The 11,863-nt window shown below is 43.8% G+C and overlaps 1 protein-coding gene across 3 annotated transcripts in view; it reads left to right on the plus strand.

Moving 5' to 3' along the window:
• Nucleotides 1-10,479, plus strand: part of NGLY1 (N-glycanase 1) — a 63,041-nt gene extending 52,562 nt beyond the window's left edge. For 2 of the 3 annotated variants that reach the window (XM_027086488.1, XM_027086489.1), the window contains 3 exons: nucleotides 1,650-1,835; nucleotides 8,982-9,159; nucleotides 9,551-10,479. In XM_027086488.1, the coding sequence (XP_026942289.1) occupies nucleotides 1,650-1,835; nucleotides 8,982-9,159; nucleotides 9,551-9,726 (540 nt within the window). In that variant the 3' untranslated portion in view covers nucleotides 9,727-10,479. The remainder of the gene's footprint in view (nucleotides 1-1,649; nucleotides 1,836-8,981; nucleotides 9,160-9,550) is intronic. The other variant, XM_027086490.1, reaches the window with a different exon arrangement.
• The last annotated feature ends 1,384 nt before the right edge of the window (nucleotides 10,480-11,863 follow it).

The raw sequence follows: 11,863 nt of genomic DNA on the forward strand, positions 1-11,863 counted from the left end.
CCACCTGGGTTATGTCAGCACTCTGAAATATCTTTGATAGAGAAGAGAAGAATTGAGAAGTATTGTTACGTGCTCGTTTTAAAGTGTAGTGTACTAATTCATAGTTAGAAAATCACCTCCTAAAAATAATAAACTGCCCTTTTTTTTTTTTTAACCATATCCAGGTTCTGCTAGGGAATTATCTTGTTTATACATTTATAAATATTTTTCTCTTTCCATCTCTAAGATGTTTTATATTCTACTTATTGATCCTTGTACATTTGAAGTTTTTACATTGTGTACTACCTAGTTCCCAGTGTTTAACAGGAAAGCATCACCTACTATCTTGATTGATTAGTAAATTGATTAGTTAGAAGCAAGAGGTTGATACAGACTAGAGCAGTGGTTCTCAACAGTGGATGACTGCCTTCCAGGAGACATCTGTAATGTCCAGGGACATTTTGGGGGTTCCAGCTGTGAGGGGCAGTACCACTGGCATCTGGTGGGTGAGGGGCCAGGGATGCTGCCGAGCAGTCTGCAGTGCACAGGGCAGCCCAGCCCCGCACACCACACGCTGCTATGCTCACATCTGAGCGGGAGGGGATGTTGTGTCGGTGCCACAGACAGGTGTGGGACAAATACATCCTCTGCCTCAAACCTGAGATTCAACCGGTGATTTCAGGCACCTGTTTAACATTAAAATAAACATTTATTTTGTAATAGAATGCAAAATTTGCCTGGAATTTTAAGGTGAAACAGGAGTTTTTGTAGCAATTTCACATGTGCGGAAGATTGTTTCCAGCTATACCTCCCAGGCACTGTCCTCTCTTCGGGCATCAAGAAAGGACCCTGGTGAAACAGCTTTAGGCTGAGGCCTGAAGGGTGAGAAAGAATCACGTAGCTGGAGAGTAGAAGGAACAGCATTCCAGACGGAGGGAACAGCATGTGTCACGGCCCCATGGCAGGAAGCAGCTGGGCCTTTGTGAGGAACTAAAGAAGAAGTAACACGGTGCGGGTGAAGAGACCGCAGAGAAGGGTGCCGTGGGATCTGGTTGGAGAAGGAGCACAGGACAAGCCATGTGGGCCCTGGTAGCCCTGGTAGAGGTGTGGCGTTCCTGTGCAGTGAGAGGTCAGTGGAGCCAGTTAAGCAGGAAGGTGAGGGACTTCCCTGGGGGGGTCCAGTGGTTGAGACTCCGCACTTCCACTGCAGGGGCTGTGGGTTCGATTCCTGGTCGGGGAACTAAGGTCCCCCATGCCACGTGGTGCAGCCAAAAAAAAAAAGAAAGTGATGTGTCCCAATTTACATTTTTAACAATCACGTTGATGACTGTGTGGAGAGGTGAAGAGTTGAAAGCTGGGAAATCAGCTGTAGGAGAGGATTGCAGCATCCAATTAAGACGTGGTGGTGGAAATGAAGTCATGTTGACACAAAATCGGAAAAGTGTAAGTCAGCTACAGTTTATATTTCTTGTTTTCTGTCTAGTAATGTTTGGTGCTACGTCAGCATCATCCTGTTCATATTTAATCTGTAAAATATTTTCCAGATTTTCCAATGGCACCAGTTTTTCATTTTCAAGTTGAAGGAATCTCTTAACCACTATCCATAGCAGTACCTCTCTATGTATCTGTTTTCTATTATGTTGAAAAGCTAATTCTGCTTTCTTTTTAAGAGTAAAGAAACCCTGTTCATCCCCTCTGAAAACGAGAAGATTTCTAAACAGCTCCACCTTTGCTATAATATAGTAAAAAATCATTATGTCCGCATTTCAAGTAATAACCAAACCATTTCTGGATGGGAGAATGGTGTGTGGAGAATGGAATCCATATTCAGAAAAGTTGAAACAGACTGGAACATGGTAACGTAATGCATGAAGCTGTTTAAAACTTCAGTCGTTGTTTAAACAAATATAGATTGGCTTCATTTTTCAGCTGTGCATAATGTGAAAACGGATATCAAAATTACTTTTAGTAATGCTTAAAGTTGTAAAAGAAGATCCTGCTCTCTGTTTAATGAAATGTCCATTCGAAATCTCTGTGTTTATATCAAGAAAGTATCCATTTTCATCAAAGAGGCTGAATTTAATTCTTTCATGGGGAAAAATAATCAAGTGTATGACCAACTCATGTGACTAGTTTTTGCATGAATATGTAGAGTATACTGTTATCCACTTCCTTCATAGATGTGTACTGATTGCCTGCTACGGGCAGGCTCTTAGGGACTGTAACCCATTTAGTCCAAAGTCCCAAGAGCTAACCATCTAACATGCTTCTGTTTCATAAGAATGTCGATGATTGAGCGGCGATATTGGTTATTTCTTCTCTGTTTCCTAAAGATAAAGGGAGAAATGGATGGTGTGACTGTAGTAGTTCATTATACCAACTTGTACATTGTTGTCACTTGTTGTCTGGAATAAGAGGCTTTGCTTTTAGACTGCCCTCCCCCTTAGGCACACATCAAAAACAAGCTCAGAGCAACTCACATGACCTCAGTAGGTCTGACCGTATTATTGATGGGTTTCACTGGAGTGAATGAGCTTATAGGCAGCTTTAACTTGCCCCCTGAAGAGTGAGAAGCTGTTCACTTGTAAGGCATAGTGAGTAGATTTAGCAGGTGAGTCACAGATGAACAGCTGCTGGTGTTCATGAGCATCTACTACATGCTTATCGCTGTACCAGCCATTAATCAGAGTACAGAGGACATCCAAAGATAAGGTCCCTGCTTTCTTCCACCACCACCACCACCCCCCCATAGGTTTTTGTTCTAAACTTACCTTGGTGCTTATTTTGACCATCTTTTTGTATTAAGCCAAGAATGGTTTGTAGGCTCATTGAGATTGTAGGTGGAGGAATTCTCTCCCTTAGTTAAGGAAGGGCATAAAATGTAATACAAGATAAAATTTAAAACTTCAAGATATGTGTATCTGTAATTGACTCTTCTCGCTGATGAGAGAGGATGAGCTTCTTCTGGAAAACCATCCTTACCTGAAGAATTGCTCTGAACAGAAAGCAGGAGAGGACAGACATGGCGTTTACCCAAGGACTAGCGTGTGCTGAACTGGAGACAAGGCATGCCTCGCGCCCTGACCACCGGCCTGGTGGAGAAGACAGCACTGTGCCGAGGAGCAGGGCTGGTGTGTGGCATGCTCGCGTCCTGCTCCCGCGTTTGCTCATCGGCACACGCGCACCGAGCGCCTGCTGTAACCGGCACAGCTCTCACCGCGAGGACGCGCAGGTGAAGGTGGCACCGGTGTCGGCCCTCACAGTCCAGGAAGCGTGAGCAGCCACGACGCAGGGCGCTGTAACAAGGACGCCAGCGCGTTGCCATGGGGACTGCGGGAGGCTGGCAGAGCGCCACAGCGCGGGCGCCGCTGGGGCTGCGCGCGGAGAGCGGAGTAGGTGCTCGCGAGGCAGGGCCGGAGCGTGCAGGGCAGGGCTCGGTTCCAGACCTCTGAGTAGACGGTCGTGGCCGGAGCCGGGGTGTTGTGTGAGAAGGCTTTACGTAAGGCAAGTGAGGTGTGAGGGCCATTAAGTATGAGACAAGAGCCTACTGAAGCAAAGTTTGTGCCTTCGTATGCTTTTACGAGGGGCGCCATTTTTCAAAAAGCTAAATGAATCCATTCCCGGTTAAAATAATTAATTAGTAAATTAAGAAGAATGCTGGAATTGTAACTGCGCTTGTAGAGACTAATCACTCCAAAGTCTTATGTCGCCATTTAAAACATGAATTTTTCGCGTAAATCAATCTCTCGTCGTTCTGTTCGAGGGCGCCCCCTGCTAGGGATTCTCTAACTCGGCTAAAACTAGAGGCGCATTCCACTCAGTAATCGCCACGCTGGAGTCACGGCAGGTCCCGTGCAGCCCGTCTGTGGGTGATTAGAACAGAACCTTATACTCTCACAGTGGCATCCTCCCGGGAGCACAGAGACTCTGAATTTTACTCCTTAGCAAAGACACTGTTCAGTGGTGTCTGGATTTGAAGGGAACATAAAAAGCTCAATCAAGAGTCTGCTTTTTAGGAGGCAAGTAGTAACACCCTGATAAAAGTGATGTTAGTGGCTTCCTGACTAGTCTCCCTGCATTGCCCTGGTCCCTTCAAAGATGTTTTTCTGGCTACAGCATGGAGAACATTGTCAGAACCCCGTTCGTTACTGAGTGCTCTCAGGGTGAGAAGCAGTTCCGGTCTCCTGAATCTGGCCCTTGCCTTGCACCACCAGGCTGCCCCCTGGCTCTCTGCATGCGCTGCCCTGCCTTGCCCCCCTCCCCGCGGAACCTCGTTTCTTTCCTTTCTGTGAGACTAACTTATTCTTACCCTTAGGACCTGTGTAAGCCTCATTCCGTCCAGTCCCGGCCGGCTGGTTCCTTTTACCCCGTATTGACTCGTGGCATCATGCCCCTCCCCTTCCTGAAGTTTATTCTATGCACGTGTGTGAGAACAGATTGTCTCTCTCCTACCGGACTGTAAACATTGCCCGGGCAGAGACCTTGTCTTTTCCTACTCACTTCTGTGCTCTCAGTATTCACATGTCTAGCATAGTGCCTGATACGTAGCAAATGTTTAATAATAAAGACGGGTGGATGTGAGAACGAGCGCTTGAGTGTGTACGGCATAAATTCTGCGGCACCCGAGGGCCACGTCGAGCACCGCAGGAGCTCTGTTCATTCAGACTGTGCCCCGTGGATGTTCCTCAGTACTTTGCAGTTTTGAGCAGTTTTGTCATTCTCGATGCCACTAGAGTCACGTTAGCCCTTTCGGGCGCACGGCGTGATGTCAGGAATTGACCCCCTCAGCCATTCGGCAGCCGTGCACCTTGTCATACTCTGTGCTCGGCACTTAGGGCCTAGTGGTGAGTTACGAGGTGCACCCAAGGTGAGCTAGGCCTGTGTAGGAGGAAGACACGTGGACCAGCTGTTTCGGTCAGCAAGGTGGGCGCTGGAAGGACATGGGCCCGTGTGTGACACACGAGGAAGAGCCGCTGCACCTCACGCCGGCGCCTTGCAGAAGAAATGATATCCGAGGGGGCGGCAGAGGGGAGTTTCTCCGAGAGGGGCATGAGAAACAGTGTGCACACGCACAGAAGCGGGAAACACCCGCACCTTCAGAGAAGAGGAAGCAGTCGGGAACGCGGGGAGAGCAGCGGGGAATAAGGCCGGAGGGGTGAACGGTTGTCAGGCCCCAGGGACTTTGATGACCTTGCACTTATGCAATAGGAAACCTTGCAGGAGTTCAGGCAAAGGAGGGCCATCATCACACTGGCCATCCAGAGGCTACAGATGGAATAAGTAGGAAGCATAGTCTGGAAAGATGTAAATACAGTGGGAACTGACAGTGTTCACGTTGGACCTCAGTTGAAAAATTGGAATAACCAAAAATAAGATTCATGAGCCAGAGCAGCTTACTAGCATTCGATTAGGGTTTCTTGAAATACAGCTGCTCTGCTGGATATCTGTAGGAATGACTGACTGCACCGTGAACTCAGAGTTCATCTCAGCAGCCGCGGCAGAATGAGAATTTTAAGTGTGTACTAAAGAGCAGCTTCAAACAGTGCAGTGCAAACTGAGCCTCCAGGAAACCATAACAGCCGGCTAACCAGCCTGGCATGTTTCTCATGTGATGAGAAAATCTTTAAGTGCAGATCTTCCCAAGAATGTGAAATACGGAAAGAAGCTGATGTGCAGATTGTTCACAGTCTTGAGAGTAGTGGTCGCAGCCACAACCCGCAGGACCCGCTTCAGCAGGGTGCATGGCAAGCAGTATAACTTAGATCTGAAGCCACAGATGCACTGGTCTCACTCCTCCCCACAGGTTGTGTGTGATGTGCTTTCGTTGTCTACAGATGCCAGAGAGGGGCCAGGGTGGATCACGTACAAATTTAAAAAGCCAACAGGCAAAACATTTGTTGAAGGTAAATCAAGAAGTTCGGAACGATCAACAGTTACAAAAATGCCTTTTTTCCCCTTTAGAGCAAACAGTTGCCTGTTGGAGAGGTTATAAAGTATTTTTTTCTCCTAAATAAATTATAATTACCGGTTCTGTTGGTTTCACACCTAGACAGGACCACAGTTGGAGGTTTATGTAAATCCTGATGTTTTGGTACATTTCAAAGTGCCAAACTGAGTATATACATAGTATACTATGGAACTGAGGATACATAGTGTACTCGGTTACCATAGTAACATCCTACAGTCTCTAAAAATGCTGAGTTAAATAAGTTGGTTAAAGTGCTACAGACAGAATATGTTGCGTCCAAAAGATGACATGAATTTTCAATATAAATAGGGTCTACTTTATCTCCATACGCTGTTTCTTTAGCCTAAGAGAACTTTTATTTTCTCACCGTATGCTTAAAGGTTTGTTTAAGCATCTAAGAATTCAATGATGAATTTCACCCTATCCTTTAACGTTTTAGAGTTGTAAAAACTGATGCCTTCAGGACTGAAAAATGTAAGTCTTAGAAAAAGCAATTTTCAGACATGTTCAACAGCCATTATAAGCCTTCTGTGACAGTTAAAAACAGTTCTAATTAGATCGTCTTCACTTTCTACTGTGATCAGGTATTGCTTTTCCATGTGTACCTGTAAGACTTTTCTGTCATATCTCAAAATTAGAAGCTTTAAGAAAGAAGAAGAAGAAAAAAATTTTGGCCCAGACTCACATGATATAATTAAGGCAGTTCTTGGGGGTAAACTAGAACTTTGAAGTTAGCTTGACTTCAGCCTATCGTATTTTATATGCCCACACTTTTAGGGGGGCATTTGAAGCCACTGAGCTCTGAAAACACACAAGACACAGAAGACAGGTTTTGAGACATAAATATATTTGCCCCCTGTCTTTCAGTTTCTTCCCACCACCTTTCTTCCAGTGACCCCTCTGTCTGGCTCTTCTTTCCCAGGTAGCCCCCTTTACCAGCCTCTCCTCTGGAGGAGTAATTACATTATGGATAATCCCTAGGTGCCCAGGAGTTTAGTGTTGGTGAGACTAACAGCTCCCTGGCAGCTTTGCTGCAGCCCTGAGCCCAGACTCTCCATGCACACAGCTCTCGGGGGAGCGAGCAGGAGGTACACACGCATCCGAGGTGCTAGAGTGAGGTACCCGGGACCCGAGTGGGGCAGGCGACCGTGCAGACAGCTGGGATGGTTGTGCAGGACAGCAGCAGGCACTTTATGTGTTTCTGGTCTAAGGAGTTTTAAGTCATCTTCCCTGGAGAGTGATTGTGTAACGGTTTCATTGTCTCCAGCTCACTGATTCTAAAAACTCAAATTAGCCAGCATATTTAACCTGGAGGAAAACTAGGTAGGGGTTGCCGAGCAGAATAGCGTATCAACAGCATGCTAGCAGCAACTGACGTTTTACTTGATGGCTGAGGGCTAGAATAGGAAGGAATTGGACATTTCCATGGCAGGTGTGTTTCATGCGGTACTGCCAGCTACTTGCCCCTGAGAAGTAGATTAGCTGTTTCTGAAAGAACGTATGTGTGTGCGCGCGCAAGTTTCTAGTACTTAAATACTGTTTATTAAACCCCATAAACCCAGAGCCTGTGCCCCCAGAGCATTTATGATTTGGTTAAGTTAGATAATACAAGCACACCTGAAATAAAACAGTTATATTTGGGTCACGGAGTATTGGCAGTTCAAGGCGGGATGCACTTGTGGAGGACCATGAAAACTGCGAGTTTGGATGTCATGCAAGAGGCAGGTACTTGCTGTACGTTCTAGACCAGCAAACCATAGGAGGCAGTGGGATGTTAAAAACATTAATTAGGCAGTTGCAGAAAGATGAGTGTAACGTCATGACCGAAGTGTTAAGTGCAGTAAGACCAAAGGAAAGGGTTTTTCGTTGTTTTTTTTTTTCAAGACTTATTTCAAAGAAATGCATGGATTATTGTGGGAGTTTGGACATTAGGGATAAATGACTAAAGAGTCAGGTTCTCAGGGGTTCAAGCCTGGGTGAGTGGGCCAGGGCTGTGGACGTTCAGTTTTCACGTCAGCACATTTGAAGAGTGTGGATGAAACTGTGAAGGGAGCTGGATTGGAGGCAGCGGTCGGTCTGGACGTCTTAGGGAGGACATTGATGGTGGTCACAGCACTGACGGTGAAGGCCTGGGCAGCATCCTGTTTAGAGAGGCTTGCGGGGAGCATGGACTTTTAGCCTTGTAAACCTTTCCCGTTGCTTAGCACTGACTGAGGTATTTGCTTGATTTAGAGGATATGGCCCATCTCATTCTAGGAAAGCTTATCTGAAAACCCAGGCTTAGAAAAGAAGATACATTAAGGAATAATTGCATTTAAAAAGACTTCATTTTCAGCAGGATTCATCATAAAGTTCATTTTAAATAGCTGGACTGGGGACTTCCCTGGTGGTAAAGTGGTTAAGAATCCACCTGCCAATGCAGGGGACACGGGTTCGAGCCCTGGTCCAGGAAGATCCCACATGCCGCGGAGCAACTAGGCCCGTGAGCCACAACTACTGAGCCTGTGCTTTAGAGCCTGCGAGCCACAGCTACTGAGCCCACGTGCTGCAACTACTGAAGCCCGTGTTCCGCAACGAGAAGCCACCACAATGAGAAGCCTGCACACCGCAACAGAGTAGCCCCCACTGGACGCAGCCACAGAAAACCCATGTGCAGCAACAAAGACCCAACGCAGCCAAAAATAAACAAATAAATAAATGTAAAAAATTAATAAATAAAAAATAAATAGCTGGAGTTGGTAATTTAAAAGAGAATATGATTTACCAAAATTTTGGTTAGCATGCAGCCTTAGGGCTCTACTTATTGAGGCACCTGTATTCAAATAATACCTTACATCCATAGCAAAAGACACTATCGCAAAGATTGCTAATAAAATGAAAAATTGTTAGCAGTAAAAATCTTTTCAGTGGGGAAAGTTATGTTTTAAATCACCATTTGTGCATAGTTCCTGTGGCAATAAGACTTTGACTATATGTGTTTTTCTACACTGTTTGATTATCTCTGACAGTTCCTTTTCTCCCACCTACTTTATAGGTGTATTTAACCCGAAAGGAAGGATCGTCTTATGCTTACATTTCCTGGAAGTTTGAATGTGGGTCAGTTGGCCTCAACGTAGATAACATTTCCATTAGGACAAGTAGCCAGACCTTTGAGACAGGAACAGTACAGTGGAAATTGAGATCTGATGCAGCACAAGTAGAGCTGGCGGGCGGTAAGCATTTGACGGGAGAAGTAATGGTGAAGTGTGTGTTCAGCACTCTGAAGGGTGATTGTGCTTATCTGAGATGTAGTTAAGAGTTTTCCTTAGCCTAGAGTTATTCATACTGTTGCAGTAAAACAAAAAAAAAAAATTTAAGTTAAAACCTGTAGTTTAACCTCATTATTAATAGTAGGGCTGATGTTTTTCATTGTGAAACACAGATGGAAGGAGAAAACATCATTTCTTTCTTCAGAGGACACATTTCCTCCATAAAGAATAATTTGTATTTATTTTTTAAGGGTTGATTTTTACCTATAAGGCAGGTATGTCAAATGCATTCCGAAACTACCTCTTTATGTTCTTACCAAAAGCAAAGTGTTAATTTTTTTTTTTTCTCCAACAGATAAAATTCTTCGCTCCTATCATGATTTTTCTGGTGCCACTGAAGTTATTTTGGAAGCAGAATTAAGCAGAGGAGATGGTGTTGTTGCTTGGCAACACACCCAGCTGTTTAGACAAAGCTTAAATGACCCTGAAGAAAATTGTTTGGAGATAATTATAAAATTCAGTGACCTTTGAGAACCTGAACATTATAGAAAAGCTGGCAATAATCAAGGACATAGCATGTTCTAAAGTAGTCTGTTGGTTCCGTGCATGCTTAGATGGCAGTGTTCTACCCCCTGCTAGCATATTTCCTTGTTGGCTATCCATCGTGTTAACCCTCATGAAAATGTATCTTTTTACTGTGGACCCTAATGAAACCTTGAATTAAAAGCTTCCTTCCATATGTGACTCTGATTTGGAGTGAAGTCTTACTGCCCCACTATGAGATTTTAACCTAAAAGTCGTAAGTATGGTTTTAAAAGTAAAATGAAGGTATTCGTGATTAAATGCTATTCGTGATTATGATGACATCTTAAGCTAATAATAGTAACTTGACAGTTTCTGATCATTCTGGCATTAATTTCTCCGTAAGTAATTGAAATAGATTTCCTAAGATTTTTTAATTTTTAATAAACGTGAAAGTGTAGTATTTCATAAGTTACAGAGCATGAAAATTTTTATGACTGTAAATACGTACGCATTTAAGAAATAAAATGAATTATTTTGCGTTATATCTTTTTAGTGATTACTTTGGCAAATAAAAATCATAAGTATGCTAAACATTGAAAACCACTTGAATAGACAAGAATTATGAAAACAGTTAACACTGCATAAATTCAGAGATACATTATAGATCCATAATATGTGGACACTTCGGAAAATGCTTTACTTTTGAGTTTACTTTTGAGTATTTTTATCTACCTCATTGAATAAAATGTTTATTCTTGACTTTGAAACTATGTAACTGGGATTATTCAGTGTGTATACACTGTATCAAGAGTGTGTGTGTGTGTGTGTTCCATGTAACCTCTCCAGTTAAACTTAGTGAACATTTATGAAGTGTTTGTGTGCACCGCAAGGGATGTGGTGACGAAGACGACCACGGCCCCACTCCCTAAATGCTTTTTGTCACGTTCTGCAGAGCGAGTTCTCAGCTCTCCCGGCCAGAAAAGTACGTTCTCAGACGTTCTCACCCTGTGCAACTCACTAGCATGTTTACATGCGTTGTGAAATATGTACTGGAATTCTGAAACAAAGGTCTTATGTTTTCTTTTTAATTGTAGTCCAACTCTGCTGAGGATCACCTTCTTGCTAAAAAGTTACACTTAAAGGTAGCTTGTGCGTCTAAATTTATTAATACGTCTCGAATATTAGAAAATTTTCTGGAATTCTGAAACTGTTAAGTTAATCATAGCATCGTAGAGTGGCCAAATATGTGAAATTGGACAGCCTTGTCTCCTACCTGTCTCGAAGTGTCTGGTTTTGTCACAGTAAGTATTTGGATGATAAGTGGAACAATACTCTTCATGAGAAAAACTGGAGCTTGACAAGCAATCTTGTTAAAGATGGCAATAGAAATAAACTGAATGTACTTTATCTATGAAAAGGAAACATTCTAATTTTTACTGTGGCTTTAAGCAGAAAGTTCAAATGTCCTGTATTTTTACAGTTGAACTACTGAAGAGAAAAGCAGTTGCACACTTTTCTTAAGTGTGTTCCTTGAGAGTTTCAACCTCAGGGTACCTGACACACGTTAATAGATATTTTATGATACAGACAAGTTTGGCAATAGTACAGAAGGTATGAGACAAAGCAATTCTCAGTAATGTGTACGGCATAGTGAGTAAACCAGTAAGGCAAAAGTAACTGAGGCAGAGACGGGCTGTGATAGTACAAACCCCGTGAATAAACTGGCAGTCACATTAGCTGCCCTTTATAAAGCAGTCATCGGAGATCTTTTTATTTTCTTTCCAGCTGAAAAATTGTAATTAATTTGCAGGATTTTTCATTTATCTCGATCAAAACAAATTTCAGAATCCAAATATATGATACCAAAACTAGACCATTTATATTTTGTAAAAATTAATAATAGGGCTTCCCTGGTGGCGCAGTGGTTGAGAGTCCGCCTGCCGATGCAGGGGACACGGGTTCGTGTCCCGGTCCGGGAAGATCCCACATGCCGCGGAGCGGCTATGCCCGTGAGCCATGGCCGCTGAGCCTGCGCGTCCGGAGCCTGTGCTCTGCAATGGGAGAGGCCGCAACAGTGAGAGGCCCGCGTACCAGGAAAAAAAAAAAAAAAATTAATAATAAGCCTCTCTTAAAACCTTTACAA

This window comes from Aethalodelphis obliquidens, unplaced genomic scaffold, assembly GCF_003676395.1.
Source record: "Aethalodelphis obliquidens isolate GAN/ISIS:26980383/991018 unplaced genomic scaffold, ASM367639v1 scaffold56, whole genome shotgun sequence".
Taxonomy (NCBI): Eukaryota; Metazoa; Chordata; class Mammalia; order Artiodactyla; family Delphinidae; genus Aethalodelphis; species Aethalodelphis obliquidens.